Source organism: Rhipicephalus microplus, chromosome 9 (genome assembly GCF_043290135.1).
Source record: "Rhipicephalus microplus isolate Deutch F79 chromosome 9, USDA_Rmic, whole genome shotgun sequence".
NCBI classification, from domain to species: Eukaryota; Metazoa; Arthropoda; class Arachnida; order Ixodida; family Ixodidae; genus Rhipicephalus; species Rhipicephalus microplus.
This window is the reverse complement of record NC_134708.1, coordinates 73,131,777-73,148,039: the sequence shown is the minus strand read 5'-3', so window position 1 is coordinate 73,148,039 and position 16,263 is coordinate 73,131,777. Positions and strand designations below refer to the sequence as shown.

Below are 16,263 nucleotides of genomic sequence, written 5' to 3'. Positions count from 1 at the left end.
GTAGGAGGCTTCGTCGTAGCCACAGCACACGTCACCCGCAGGTACGGCACCAGTCTCGCGCGGGATGCCGAGAAAGAGCGAGATCCACTGCGCGAGACACTTTTTCTCCGGTGCTCCAGGGGGAGCTTCGGCGGTCCCGACGCGGCTTGGTTGGTCGGCTGCCTTCGCTTGGCCTGCTGGTCTCGGTGCTCACGCGTGAATTCTTTCATGCAGCGTCAGTGCGAACTCGAGAGTATTGCACTGAGTACTGCGCCGGTAATATGCAATGTACTGTGCATGACTAACTGTACCGCATACAGCGTGTTGTATGTTAGGACGTTTGACAAGCCCGTTACGCTACTGCGACGACCGTGCTGGTTCAGGACCCGTATTTACACAAAGAACTTACGCTACTATTCCTCGTATACATATGAGAAAGTTTCAGCCAATTCTGATGCCTGACATGTGATAAGCGAGGGCGAGTGTCCAATGAGGTGGAGCAGCTGCCAGAAAAAAATTCACCAATTTTCTTGTATTACCCACGTTTCAATGTAACATTGATGTCAGGTTAAAACACCCTGTCACGCTATATTGTAATTTTCGTGGTGTCTGTCCTGTGCCTTAAAGTGACCGTCAAACATTCTCCCCGGTGACGATTTTTGCAATCGTCGCTTTATTAGAAATATTCAAGAATATCAAACTATAAAACGTGGCTGTTTCTTTTTCAGCGTCCAGTTGAGCGGTTTTGTAAAGTCACACGGTGCTCTGTAATGAAGCCGCGTAAGATGGTGCAACACAGTCCGAGTGAACCACTTGTCAGCCCAGGTGGCGCTGTCTGCCCGTTGGTCAACTCTCCTTTACATTGGCTTCGTGATCTCATTAATTATTCACTACACATGCCAGAACACTAGTGGTACACTTTGAAGAGATGCTTTCATGCGAAGGTATTCCAGTCAGGTTTGAAGATCCAGCGGAACGTTGTACACCAGAGTACTTTCGAACTATGCACACCACGTTTACTACTGTAGTATAACTGTAGTATCAATAGCCGTTATGTCTTGCTATACTATTCAGTGCACCAGGAACTCACAATCGCGCAGATTTCACATCAGTCCCGTTCAGACTAATGTCAGGTGCCCGTTCGGTTCTTGTATTGCGGCCCGCTTCTTAAAGAACCCATTCCGCTGTCTCCGGGAGTCGGTTGTCCGCAATACTGTGGCAGGGTATACGTCCTTCACAGAACGTCCCTCAGATTGCCCGCTTCTTAACGGTAAAGCTTCAGATAGCCTCATTTGAAGCTGAACGGCGAATTTCCCGGCAGAGGAACACGAGTTCGAGAGACAGCGAGACCTGTCGCGCAGATGGCAAGTCACGCTAAGTACGGACAGCTGGTTCTGGCATCACTGCACGGAACTACAACTGGATTGCCTCGTGTTGCCTTTGCTTCGAAGGCGTGCCTAGCGAAGCGTGCACATATCCGGAGCTCCTTTGGTGACAATTTTTGGTTTCAGTTTTACATGCGCATGTCTCTCTCTCTCTCTCTCTCTCTCTCTCTTATTTACCCTCTGTTCTCTATGCAAACCTGGTGGCCACGCACAGCGCCATCCAAGCACGCCGCACAAGAGCCTGCTTATGCGGTTAAAGTCTAGTTTAGGGAGAGAGAGAAGGTGAAAAGACGCGAAGTGTAAAAGTGGTGGTGGGGGCAAGCTGGAGGACATCTTAACTTTGTTGTTGCTGTTTCGCATTTTCTCTCAGTTAAGAAAGACAAAGGGGAAGAACTATTAACTCCCAAACGATGAGGGCCCTTACGCGCCCAAGTTCGTGATATATGGTAGTCAGTTCAGAACGTTAAGAACATGTGCGAAAGTTTATAGCGCTTAATGTAGTGGCCCGTTCTTCCGCTAGACGGCGCTTGACACGCAAAATAAAGAACAGTAGAGAAAGTCGTTACTTGCTAATAGTTAATTAATTTGCTTTCGTGGCTGCTGCGTGCCAAAACCACGACTCAGTTATGCAGCGCATAGTGGTGGTAGGGTGCAGGGACTCTGGATTAACTTTGACCACTTGAAATTTCGCCGGCACTGAAACACCGTTGCCAAGGTCGGCATGGGTTTAGCCAGGGGGACCTTTCGAAATTTTCAATTTCGCTGGCGTACACACGCCAGCAAAATTATACATGCACACATACAAACGCACGCATGAACATACATACATAGAGTATGACCGAACCCAGCCTCTTCCTGAAAAAAAAAATTTCACCACGGCCCTGATGCCGGGAACTTGAGCCCACTTTCTCAAGTTAAGCAGCGTCACACCATACGTCCAATGTTACCGATAAAAAACGGCACAATGCGTGAATGCAAGCTTGCTAGACTGGAATAGACGTGCAACAACTAATCACCTGAAGCAGCCTAGAAATATTTGTCGCCATCTCGACTAAAATGGAACATCAGTACTAATCGACGTGATCAGTACTATCGTTAATAATTTTTTGTTATTTGCAGCCCAAACTTGATATTTGTGAATTATGACATCACTAATAGGTAATGCGATTTTCAGCAGAGTCCACCTTGTATGTGCTGCTAAAAAAAAAGAAAACTTCTAATGCGCAAAAGAACTAGGCCTGCAGTCAAAAGTCCACTACAGTTATTCAGTGTGTCTATGTACCGTAGTTTCCCCCAAATAACGCGCATATGGAAATTTTCTTACTGCCAGTCTTGCAGCAATGAGTGTTTTTGTTTGGTGTTGTTTTTTCAGCAAAAGTCGGCCAAGTGCTATTAAAATTCATAATACTAGTAAACACACAGAATGACACAGCACAACCGCCGCCGACAGCGTTGTCTGGTAGCGTGTGCTCGCTAATATTGACGCAAGGTAGGCTGGCTACTATAGTGGCCAGCCTCTGAGGAAGATAACGAAGTAGTTCTGTGGGCGCGATCTCTGGTGTTCGTGCTTTTGGCCTTTGGTCACGAAAGTAAACGCCCTGCTTTTGTGCCTGCGTCCCTGTGCCTTTGTGATATTTTCTGGTGGAGGTGCTGGGTACGGTAGATGATACGGTCCCCAGAGAGCACCCCTGACGCAAGCCCATCGAGTAGCTCAGCCGAGCTTACCCGTGTGCACGTGCGTTCCAGCCGTCGTCTCCAGGGACACGAGCCAAAGCACGGTTTGCTGCCTGAACGTCAGAGGACTATGAACCAAACACCACCTAACGTCACCGCGCCAGCACCAGCGCACCTGTTTGTCAACCAGCCCAAGACTCCGAAGACATTTCACGGAGCTGCTTTTGAAGATGCCGACGACTGGCTCGAGCATTTCGACCAGGTCGCCGTCGTCAACGATTGGACCCCAGAGCGTAAGCTACGCTATGTGTACTGCTTTCTCGAGGACTCCGCGAAAACGTCGTTTGAGAACCACGAAGCAACGCTTACGTCATGGGATGAGTTTCACCGGCAGTTCCTCAAGGCCTTTGCCCGAGAGGACAGGAAAGAGACAGCGGAGCGTGCTATAGAGACAAGAGTTCAAGGCCCTAACGAAAGGGTGACAACTTACATAGAGGACATGGATCGGCTTTTCAGGCGTGCGGAGCCCTCTATGTCCGAATCCAAGAAAGTTCGCCATCTAATGCGTGGTGTTAAAAAAGAGATATTTGCCGGCCTGATTCGAAACCCCCCTGCGTCACTTGCAGAGTTCCATGAGGAAGCCACTGCCATGTAGAGGGCCCTTCAACGGCGTGCCAGGCAGTATAACCGGGGTGTACATCCAAGTGAGGTCACTTCTGTCACTCTCGGCAATGACATCAGCGCGTTGCGAGAGCTCATCAGAGCTCTCATTAAGGAGGAGCTACAATATATGCAGGTGACTGCTTCACCTGTAGAGCAGCTCTCCGTTGCGGGGATGGTACGCGCCGAGTTACGGCAAGCGCTTCACGCTCCCCCACAGTCCGAGGTGCCACAACGGAGGTAATGTTTCGAAATGAGCTACGCGGAAGCAGTGCGACGTCCTCCATCATGCAGTTCGCCCAGCGTGTTTAACCCCAATGAGCAACGCGCTCAGCAAATGGAGGTAGGCTTCCGTCCTCGCAGCCCGCCGTTAATCGCCGAAGAACGACCGAGGAAGAGTGACATCTGGCGTAGACCCGACCACAGGCCCCTTTGTTTTCACTGCGAGGAAGCCAGACACGTCTACCGAACACGTCCACACCACCATGTGGCTCCGTGTACATTTTCGTCTAATGCCCCTCGTCCACGACCTGGCGAGCGACCACTGGAAATAGAGAGCTCCATCTCGAATCGCCGCAGTATTGAACATCGGTCGCACGAGCCCCGCTCGTCGTCACCTGCTCGCTACAGGTCACCGAGCCCAGTCTATTCATGCGGCGCTCCGAGACGCCGCTCACCCAGTCCTGCAAGTCGGAAAAACTCAGTTCAGCGACCTCCGGATGTGAAGCCGCTGACGCTGACTCTACGGAAGATCCTCCACTATGACGACAGCGACGGCAGCAAAAAGATGTACAGACGCAGTCAAACGTGGTACGAAGATTGGTGACATCAAACATTGCGGTAACCGTGGACGACGAAGAAGTACTGGCGCTAATCGACACTGGAGCAGACACGTTATGAGCATGGGTCTTGCCTGCAGGCTGAAGAAGCTTTCTACCCAGTGGGCTGGGTCGCAAATACGGTAGGACGCCATCTTCTCACTGCGGTGGGACGGTGCACAGCCCGAATCAGTATTCACGGATTTACGTATCTCGGAGAATTTGTAATACTGCCCAGTTGCTCGAGGGACCTAATTCTCGGACTGGACTTTCTGCACGATACTGGAGCCGTGGTTGACTTGCAAGAGTCGCAGGTGGCGTTTTCTACGGCACACGCTTTAGCGCGCAACCCTCACGACAGTTACGTCAATGCTTTGAGAATTGTTGACGATGACGTCACGTTACCGCTGAAGAGTAGCGTGTTGACCTTAGTAACCTGCGAAGTTTTCAATGAATTCAATGACTATGAAGGTATTCCAGAGACAAATATCCCGCTGCAGCTCAAACGAAACATCTGCATAGCCCGATGCCTTCTTCGGTTAGAGAATAAACGCTCTCGAGTCCTGCTGGCCAACTTCAGCAATGAGTTTCAGCACGTCCCTAGAGGCACCACTGTCACTTTCCTCAGTGAAATCGCCGACTTTTCCAATGTCAGCGCTTTGGATATGACTTCACCGCATGCAAAATCTTGTGCTGACCTGGGCAGCCACATTGACGTTAACCCAGACTTGCCAGATTTACGAGAAGAGCGGCTGCTGAACCTTGTGACGGAATTCTCGAACTGCTTCTCCACAGCATCTAAAGTTCAACGTACTACCGTTACAAAACACCGCATTGTTACCGAGGGGTCGGCGCGGTCTCTTCGCCAACATCCATACCACGTGTTCCCGAAGGAAAGAAAGGTGATTAAACGTCTAGTACAAGAAATGCTGAATTAGGACATCATTCAACCTTCGACCAGTCCGTGGGTGTCACCTGTTGTCCTAGTAAAGAAAAAAGACAACACACTAGCCTTTTGCGTCGACTACCGACGGCTTAACAAAGTCACAAAAAGCGACGTTTACCCCTGCCGCGGATTGATGACACCTCAGACCGTCTACGCCATGCCTAGTTCTTTACATCATTAGATGTCAAGTCAGGGTACTGGCAAATTGAAGTTCATGAAGGCGACCGAGAAAAAACCGCGTTTGTGACTCCCGACGGGCTCTACGAATTTAAAGTGCTGCCTTTCGGTCTGTGTTCCGCTCCCACCACATTTCAACACATGATGAACACTGTATTTGCTGGACTAAAGTGGCAGACGTGTCTTGTATACTTGGATGATGTCGTTGTGTTTTCAAGCACGTTTCACGAACATCTTTCAAGGCTGAAAAGTGTCCTCACTGCAATAAGGAGAGCAAACCTTACTATCAAGCCCGAAAAGTGCTACTTTTTCTATCAGGAACTCAAGTTTCTCGGCCACGTGGTGAGCCCGCGGGGTGTTCGACCAGATCCGGAGAAGTTGGCTGCCGTTGCCGATTTCCCTCGTCCTGGAGACAAGAAGGCTCTTCAGCAATTTCTCAGACTCTGTGCCGACTACCGCCGTTTTGTCAAAGGATTTTGAAAAATTGCGGAACATCTTAAAAGACTGACACGGCCAGATGTACCCTTCGTATTGACGGAAGAACAACAACACGCCTTCGTAGAGCTATGCAATCGACTGCAGACAGCTCCAGTTCTGGCACATTTTGACGATACTGCCGACACTGAGATTCAAAGGGACGCCAGCCACGTAGGAACCAGAGCCATTCTAGTTCAATGGCAGGACGGCGCAGGGCGTGTGATCACTTACTCGAGCCGCAGTCTCACAAAAGCAGAGGCTAACTACTCTACCACAGAAAAAGAATGCCTAGCAGTCGTTTGGGCTATTAGTAAGTTTCGACCCTACCTATACGGCCGGCCATTTCGAGCGGTCAGTGACCACTCTGCTGGCTTGCCAATCTACGGGATCTATCAGGCCGCCTCGCCCGCTGGAGTATCCGCCTTCAAGAGTACGACATAACGGTGGTCTACCGATTAGGACATAAGCATACAAATGCTGACTGCCTTGTCACTTGCTCCTATTTCCCCGACGTCATCTGACACTGAACAAGGTTTGCCATTTCTAGGCATCGTCGATCTGGTCCGGATGGCTGAGCTTCAACGTGAGGACACTGAGCTACTAACTGTCATCTAGCATCTTCAAAGAGAAGACGTTATCGTCCCACGCCGGTTCTCACGTGGATTAACATCGTATTGCCTACGGAACAATGTTCTCTTGAAGAGAAATCTTGAGACCAGCCAGGAAACTTTCCTCCTCGCCGTTCAACCGGCACTGCGTGCGTAAGGAAGTTTCGCAGGCGGGCTGCAACGATCCTTCTGCCGGTCACTTAGGCTTTGCTAGGACATTAGCGCGCATCCGACAAAAGCACTACTGGCCACAGCTGTATTCGTTCGTTCAGCGCTATGTCCACACCTGCCGTGACTGTCAGAAGCGTAAAGTTCCACCCGCAAAGCCCGCCGGCTTCCTCGGACCTTTAGATCCACCTCGAGCACCATTTCAGCAAGTGGGAATGAATCTTCTTGGTGCATTAGCTACGTCATCCTCAGAAAATAAGTGGATACTCATCGCAACCGACTATCTGACTCGCTATGCAGAAACCAAAGCTGTGCCTATAATTGAACTGCAGTTAAGTCGCCAGATTCTTTGTCCATGAGATTGTTTTGCGTCTTGATGCACCTGCTGTTCTCATAACCGATCGCGGAGCAGCATTTACGGCAAATTTATTGCAACAAGTCACCAAGCTGACGCACACCAACCACCGGAAAACAACAGCTTATCATCCCCAAACGAACGGCTTGACGGAGCGGTTAAACAAAACACTGACCGACATGCTATCTATGTATGTTGATGTAGAGCACAAAACATGGGATGAAATTTTGCCGTACGTCACATTTGCTTATAATACCGCTGTGCAAGAGACCACAAACCTAACACCATTCGAGCTTGTTTGTGGCTGTCGCGTCACAACACCGTTAGACGCTATGCTCCCCGTTGACCAGGACACCAGCGGAAATAACAGCGTCGACGACTTCGTTGAGAAAGCCGAGGAAGCCCGCCAGCTTGCACGAAACCGTGTTCGCACGCAGCAAGATATCGACGCTCGCCGTTACATCCAAGGCCCAAGGAACGTCCACTATCAATCAGGTGACTATGTATGGGTGTGGACACCAGTTCGACATCGTGGGCTTTCGGAGAAGCTATTGTGAAGCTACTTCGGCCCTTACGAAGTTGTGCGCTGCCTCAGTGACGTGAATTACGAGGTAGTTCCTCAAAGCTCCGATACCTGTTTAAACTGAAGACGTCCACGTCCAGAAGTAGTCCATGTAGTACGGATGAAACTGTATTACGCCCGCGAGTTATGAACACTTCGAACTTTTTCTTATGCACAACAGCGCGGGCTTGAGTTTTTTTTTTTTTTTCGTTGACGTGACCATCTTTTTTCATGGCCATCTCTAGCATCTTAGTCAATCGACCGGGACGGTCGCTCTTGAAAGGGGGAATTGACGCAAGGTAGGCTGGCAACTATGGTGGCCAGCTTCTGAGGAGGATAACGAAGTAGTTCTGTGGGCGCCTGCTCTGGTGTTCGTGCTTTTGGCCTTTGGTCACGAAAGTAAACGCCCTGTTTTTGTACCTGCATCCCTGTACTTTTGTGACAATATCATCAATCGATAGGGCCGATAGCAACTCGCCCAGCTAATCGCATCAGCGTTTAATAAGTGCGTGCACATTTGCAGGAATTCACTGATAAGCTGCGTGACATCGAAACTTGAACCATAGCATCAATAGAGGTTAAAAATCGTGCAAGGTATTTAGGACGCCATTGCACAACATTTCCTTGTTTTTAATTGTTTCATACTGACCTCATAATCTTACCTGCTGGCCTTTGCAAAACATCAACGGCTCTGACGACTCAGTTTCTTTTTAACATTTTCAAAGAGAGGAATACCCTAGCATGCGACCGTGTCGTGCGACGTAATAGAGTTTTCGTGCACACTTAACCACTAGCAGGTAAAGATTTTGGACATCCCGGTTTTGCAATGGGCGAAAGCGTTTCGTGGGGGAAAAAAATCAACCCGACCCGGTACGCGAGCCTTTGGCTGCAATTTCGCGCAAGAAAAAAACAAAACGAGTGCAGAAAAAACAGCGAATAAGCGAGGAAAGACGAATAATGCGAAGGATATTCACGTTGAGTAAACCATCACGGGCATTTAGCCGCAGGAGATCTTTAAAGGTCGAAACCACGCTGTATTGCGCACTGTATTCATGTCTTATTTTGAACTTGAAACAGCCCTGTTGACCTCTATCGATTTCTCGTCCTCCTTTGAATCTTTCATCAATTTTACTGTTGAACAATGTGTACCGTGTGCATTTAATGTCTTTAGGTACAAGCGCTAGACCTGTAGTCCCTTATAATATACAATGTCCCAGTCGTACCTTTCCATTATTGCATTTTGCTTTTTTGCATTTGCGGCTGGTCAACTTCTTTTATTTTCTGTCGTTTTAAATGATTAGCGGCGTTGGAATAATACGTGTTTAAATAGGTTTATTGGCCGAACCAAACGGGCAGGTGGAAGATCCGAGATAGCGACAGGACGAGGAAGATGGAGGAGCTCGAGCGCCGATCTCGTGGTGCCTTATTCTGCGATGATGCTTGCTGTTCCCTTTTGTTGTCATCATTCCTTCATTACACGTGTATTTATTTCCCACTTTTTGTTCTTCAAAGTGGGACGGTGTTCTTTCCGCTTTTGTGGCAGTTGTCAGCGTGCTCCTTCTATATCTCCGTTATTGTCTAACATATAAAAAGGGCAGGAGGGTAGGATACAATGTACACACCAGCTTTCCTCTTAACATGGTAGTAGCAGTATTTTTGAAAAAAAAAGTTGCACCATCTTCCACTTAAGGAGACCATGTGTAGATGCGGAGCAGCGGTACTAACGCTTACACAGCCGGCGGTGTTGACGCTGACGCTCACCGCGGCGCTGCACAGGAGAGAAGCCTGGGGATGCGCGAAGCGTGCAGGGATAGACCGGTGTTTCCTAGTGGAACATCCAATCGCTGCTAACGGGCATTGTTAGGCAGAACGCTCCGATTACGTATAGAAACTCCCTGTCCGCAATTAATTAAACGCGCGCGCTGCGAATTTTTATCGTTCAACAACGCGCATGAGAAATCTCCTGCCGGCCCTACCTTGGAAGCCAAAATCCAGAGCCTATATATAGGGAGAGGAGGAGTGGCCAGTGAACTGCTGTGCAGTGCGAGCAGTCGTATCTTCAAACGCTGCCTGCATCGGCGTCGTGAGGCGAGAGATGGAAGCGTAGGAGAGTGGGAGGAGACGCGCATGCGCAATGTGGGTGTGAATGCTGCAAGGAGGAAAGCCTAGATGGGGGAGAGAATGAAGCTTAGGAGAGCTTACCGCGCACGCATGCGCAGTAGGGGTGGTCACGCCATACACCGGATTTAGCTCGACCAATAGTGCTTCACATCTAAAATACCAAAAAGAGGAGAAAAAAAATCAAATAGAAGAATCGGAAACGAGAAAAATAATCAAGAGCACTACGTGCATTTACTATATGTGGCGCATTTAAAAATTTGCTTAGCATGGGCACAGTCCATTAAAGAGAGAGAGGTTTCATGGGTTACCGCGAATAGAATCCGTACAGATGCATGTCCTTATATAAACATGAATGACATAACTATAAAATACGTTAATTAACAACACATTACTACATTACTGTGAAAAGAAGCAGATGTTGACTAGTGAAACAGTTCAAATAATTTGTTTTTATATATAAATGAATAAAGCTGATAAACTGTCGACCATAAAACTGCCGATTACGATTAGGGTGCTAGCTTTTTGGTATACGTCATACTGGGAACGCAGACAACGACTGTGCGTCTTCTGTTACAGTAGTTATGCGCTTGTAGTCCTCATTAGGCAAAAACACCCTCATTTGCATATAGAGGTGCGCGTTAAACAAACCCCGACTCTCAGAACTAATAGTGGCTTTGCCAGTAGACCATCCTTGTGAATCTTATCGTGGCTTTCGCTCTTGTTAACCACAAAATTTTTTATTTATTTATTTATTTATTTATTTATTTATTTATTTATTTATTTATTTATTTATTTATTCGGTCAGTGCTAGGCTGCGCTTTAACCTGTAACGCAGTGGCCGTCCACCTTCTGTTACAAACATCCAGACTAAGAAAGTAAAAAATGTATTATGTATATATTATTTCTCTCTCATGGATGGATGGATGGATGGATGGATGGATGGATGGTTGGATGGATAAGGCTGTACCCTTTAGATCGGGCGGTGGCTAGCGCCACCAAGCCGTAATACTTAATGAACCGAAAACTAGATTTTTTTTTAAGTGAGTTTGAGGATTCGTACTTTGCAGTGAAGAGTTTATATTCACTCGTGCCTTGACTTTAACCACCAATCAGATAACCTCCTTCTAGTTAAGTCTACCCGCTTAAAGTCTATTTTGCCCTCCCGGTCCCTAAACCACCCTCTGACGGTGCCCATACTATGCTAATTTTTTTAATACGCCACATATAGTAAATTTACATAGTGCTATTGATTATTTTTCTTCTTACCTTACTCATAGTTTCGCTGACTGGTGCCACTACGTTTTTTACAACGAACCGAAACTGAAGACGACGAAGCTTCATTACTTTTGGCTCGTGCACACGCGCACAAAACTTCTTTCTTAGCAAGTGCAGAAGAAGAGAAGGACGCCGAAGCTCGAGCGCGAGTCCACCGCGTCCGACACAGTTCTTTTCCAGTTTGCGTCCACCTTTTGTCGGTACGACAAACGAGACCTCTGCGCTGCTTGAAATCACAGGTACGTCATCACCGAGTCGTCTACAAGTCGATAGCGTCCAGGATCCCAGATACATTTAGTCGCTCCTCAAAGCTATACCTTTCTCGCCGCTGTAGCCAGACAGTTTTCGAACATCTACAACTGCGTGTACAGTGGTAAAGTTACCCACAGTTCTTCTTCCTCCTAATCGTTCTTGCTCGGCGTTCTCGTTTTGTTGAACTCGCGCCAAGGCAGCGTCTTGGTTTCTAACGCTGCATCGTGCTTTCTTTCTTTTTTTTTTGTAACTCGGGAGGACTTGGCCGAGTGCTAGATTGTCTTACGCATGTCTTGCATCTCCAAACAGTTCACGATACGCACGTGAGTGGCCTTGTTGTGTCACTAAATATATTATATTTCTCTTTTGTTCCACAGATAATCGGTACTGGACCGGGAAGCTATGAGTAAGGTAAGAAGTCCCAACTTAATATTTTATCTTCTTAACATCTCGTTTAACTAAGACAGCGATCACTCCTCGGCCGTGCTGTATGAGTTTGCAGCACGAATAGACGTGCGAGAGAGGAGAAATATTTCGTGTAGGTATAAGGAACCGGTTAAGTACTGATTTTTATTTTGATCCCACTTGCAGAGTCACGGAACTCCCAATGATTCGCATATTACTTTTACAGCTTTCAAGTGAAAATTCGCTCGAGGCGTACCATCAAGAGTAGTAACAATTTTGAGTTATTCGTCGGGGTAACGGATTACGCTGTAGTAGTCTGTCCATATATGCAAAGCAATGTCATCTTACTAACAAAAGTGGAAAGAGATTGCTACGCGTGAGTTCAACTCGTATAATATAAATAATAATAATAATAATAATAATAATAATAATAATAATAATAACGGTTGGGTCTTAAATCCACGACATGATTCTGAGAAACGCTGTAGTGGAGGGCTCCAGAAATTTCGACCACTCGAGGTTATTTAACGTGCGCCTAAATCTAAGTGCATGGGCCTCTAGCATTCTCGCCTCTATAGCGAGAATGCCTCCATACTGACTCCTCGTCCAACGTTCGCTCACATTTGCTCTTGGGAACGGTTACAAAGCAGGAAATGTGTGTGTGTGTGTGTGTGTGTGTGTGTGTGTGTGTGTGTGTGTGTGTGTGTGTGTGTGTGTGTGCGTGCGTGTGTGTGTGTGTGTGCGTGTGTGTGTGTGTGCGTGCGTGTGCGCGTGTGTGTGTATATGTGTGCGTGTGTGTGCGTGTGTGTGTGTGTGCGTGCGTGTGTGTGTGCGTGTGTGTGTGTGTGTGTGCGTGCGTGTGCGCGTGTGTGTGTATGTGTGTGCGTGCGTGTGTGTGTATGTGTGTGCGTGCGTGCGTGCGTGTGTGTGTGTGTGCGCGCGTGTGTGTGTGTGTGTGCGCGTGTGTGTGCGTGTGCATGTGTATGTGTGTGCGTGCGTGTGTGTGTGTGCGTGTGCGTGTGTGTGTGTGTGTGTGTGTGTGTGTGTGTCAGCGGCACTCGAGTTCACACAGCTGAATTCTCCGGCAGCGTTTCATTCTCCGGCAGCGCCTCCTTCTCCGGCAGCGTCTCCGTGCTTGCTCGGGAAACGCTGCACTGCGTTAACGTGGACTCCGAGCCCTGAGCGCGTCCACTCGACGCGGTTGCCCATTGGTTCAACGAACATTCAAAAAACAAAAAGTGAGCCTTCGAGCGAGACCGCATAGCAACGCATCGCCAGAGAGGAGAACGAGCCGAGATTCGAACCGGGACCGCAGAGCGACGCACCGCAGAGAGCCAGCCGAGACGCGAGTGGCGTCGGACGTAGCCGATCGAGCTCCTGCACCGAGTCCAGTTTCCTTATACATGTAACCGCTGCCGATTCACCTGTAACTTAGCACAATACAGTTTTTCTTAGAATTTGAACCTTGCCTTGACTACATTCATTCGGATATCGCTGACATGGCGCAGCCGACAGGATGTGAATCGACCGAGCTGCATGCGGAGGAGGAAACGACGCCACGAGAAGGAGCGACGCCACGCCGTGCATCGTCTCGGGACTCCGAAACGACCATCGTCGAAAGTGTGTTCACGACCCTCGACCACAGCAGGATGGCCAATGTAACGAAAAAGCAACTCGTCGACGAGCTGAGAGCACGAGGTCTATGGTGCTCCGGACGAAAGGACGAGCTCATCGCAAGAATCATCCGCGACAACATCACTCGCCAAGCCCTAGAGCCGACGGACTCGTCAACGAAGGACCAGGCTGCCTACGACGACGACAGGCAGGCGCACCTGGAGACGCTGTCCGCCGACAACGCGAGGCTTTGCGCTGAACTGAGCAGCCTGCGAGCCCAGCTTAACCGTGCGACCACGAGTGAACGTGAGACATTGCACGAAGCCCATCAGAACACTTCACTGCCAACGGAACGGGGGACGACTCCAACCCTCGGGCTGCACCATTCCGTCCCTGCTGACATAACGATGTCCTCGTGTTCGACGCGGCCACCGTCACTGAACGACGGCACCAACCAAGACGCGGCACGCCCCGCCGCGCCGACCGTTTCAACGCAGGAGGGAGAACCTTCCATGGCCCAGATCCTCGCCGCGCTCGTGAACACACAAGCCCTGCTCGCCAACACGCTGTCGAGAGGTCCACCGACGACGAGCCCGATCCAGATTCATTCCACAAGCGACACGTCATCCTCAATCCCCTTGTTCGATGGGACGCCGCAAGAAAGTACTCACGAATGGATTACGCAAGTGGAGAGAATCGCAGCGCTCGCCCACTGGACGCCATCGCTGACGTTGGTGACAGCAGCAAGCCGCTTGACGAAATCTGCCAAGAATTGGCACAGCGCCTACGGCTCACAGTATGACACCTGGGAGCAATGGAAGGAAGCGCTCAATCTCTGATTCAAACGAAAGCTGACAATGCAGGAGTTCCTCGAACTGCAGACGAAGCGACGCCTTCAGAGCCACGGGACCATCGTCGAGTACATGTACTCGAAGAACGCCATTCTGAACAAGGCGCCGTACCGTTTAGCAGAGGAAGAACGTATTTCCCTCATTCTCAGCGGCATCGAGGACGACACATGGGCCAACCCACACGCAGCGCAGCTGTGTGGCACAGTAACCGAACTCATTGACAGAGCGGCTTTGCTCGACGCGAGGCGTCGCACGACCGTGTGTGCCGAGAACGACAAGAAACCGTCATCGTCTACAGCAAGCCGTGGTCAGGGTTCGAACCAGCGGGTGCCAGCCAGCAGCTCTGCCAACTTGCCGAAGGCCAACCCGCGCAGCGATTTCTCGGGAGCTCCACACCCGCGGCCCATCTCTGCTCGTTCGTGCTTCAACTGCGGCGACATCGGTCACCTGTCCCGTGATTGCAGAAAGCCGAAAACGCCAGCAACGATCAGAGCGGACGAGAAATGAGCGAAGAGGGACAATAGCAGCCACGAAATAGGGACTACGTCACCTAGGCAAGCGAACTGTTTTTTGCATTCGACGGGCGGCACATTACTAATAGTGTCCGGTACTGCTAACAACCAACCCGTCCGCGTGTGCATTGACAGTGGCGCCAACTTATCCATCATGAGTGCCAATGCCTTGACGGACGACATTCCCACGCACGCATGGGTATCGCGCGAGAACATTGAAGTTCTCAACCGCAGCATATGCCCAACTCTCACTGCAACGCTTGATGTGACATTGGGCACCACGAATGTGCGACTCGAAGACGTCGTGGTAACGGAATTGCCCAGCGGCATGGACCTGATTCTGGGATCAGAGTGGCGACGAGTCGCGAACGTCGACGTAACGTTTCACACGTCAAACGATGTGACAATCGTTCCAGTCGAGCCCTCCGGAAAATTTTCATCGTCCGAAGTGCCACCCCCGAAACAAGGCACACCACATCGCACCGGGGAAACGCTTATTGCGACGTTCTGCCGGCAATCGGACGAGAGTGCTTCCAAAGACGAAGTGTATGTGCGCCTCAACACGAAATGTTCCGCACCCGACGAAGACTTCACGAGTCTAGTCGAAGACGCCACACGGAAGATAACGAAGGATGCCACCGAGGCAGAGAGGGAACAACTTCGCGCAATTCTGTTAAGGCATCACCAAGCGTTCACTTCCAAAGGCGACACTTTGGGAGTGTTTCCACACACCGAGCACAGCATCGAACTCAGAGACAATATACCAGTGTCATCGAGGCCGTACAAGTGCTCACCGGCTGATCGCAAGTTCATCCGAGAACAGGTGAATGACTACCTCTGCAAGGGCATCATAAGGCCGAGCGAAAGCGAGTACGGTGCTCCAACGATAGTCGTCGACCAACCGCACCACCCGACGACTCCACGAAGAATGGTACACGACTATCGCAAGCTCAACGAGAAAACCATCAACCCTTCTTATCCAATGCCCATCATGGAAGACGTTATTGACGATGTCATGCGCGACGGATCGGCTTACTTCACTGTGTTGGACGTGAAGACGGCATTTCTGACTATACGAATGAAGCCGGACGACGTACAAAAGACCGCATTCGTCACTCCTGACGGAAAGTACGAATACCTTCGAATGGCCTTTGGGTTTTGCAAGGCCCCTCAGACCATGCAAAGAGTCATGCGTCGCACGTTCGATGGCTTACCTAGGACAGCTACGTACATGGACGATGTCGGGCAGGGAGCCACAACAGTGAGGGAGGCTTTGGATTTGCTGAACGAAGCACTCAGGAGAGTCGTGATCAACGGCTTGAAGATGGATCTCCGGAAATGCCAGTTGATTCAAGACAAAGTATCTTTCCTGGGTTACGTGATCTCCGCCGAAGGACGAACACTGGACGAATCCAGAGTTGCCG

General features: G+C 49.6%; 1 protein-coding gene across 1 annotated transcript in view; it reads left to right on the top strand.

The window, feature by feature from the left end:
* The window catches only part of LOC119163236 (uncharacterized), a 324,142-nt gene that overhangs the window by 209,809 nt on the left and 98,070 nt on the right, over positions 1–16,263 (top strand). The window contains exon 4 of the mRNA XM_075873835.1: positions 11,835–11,868. Coding sequence (XP_075729950.1) covers positions 11,860–11,868 — 9 coding nt within the window. The 5' untranslated portion in view covers positions 11,835–11,859. The remainder of the gene's footprint in view (positions 1–11,834; positions 11,869–16,263) is intronic.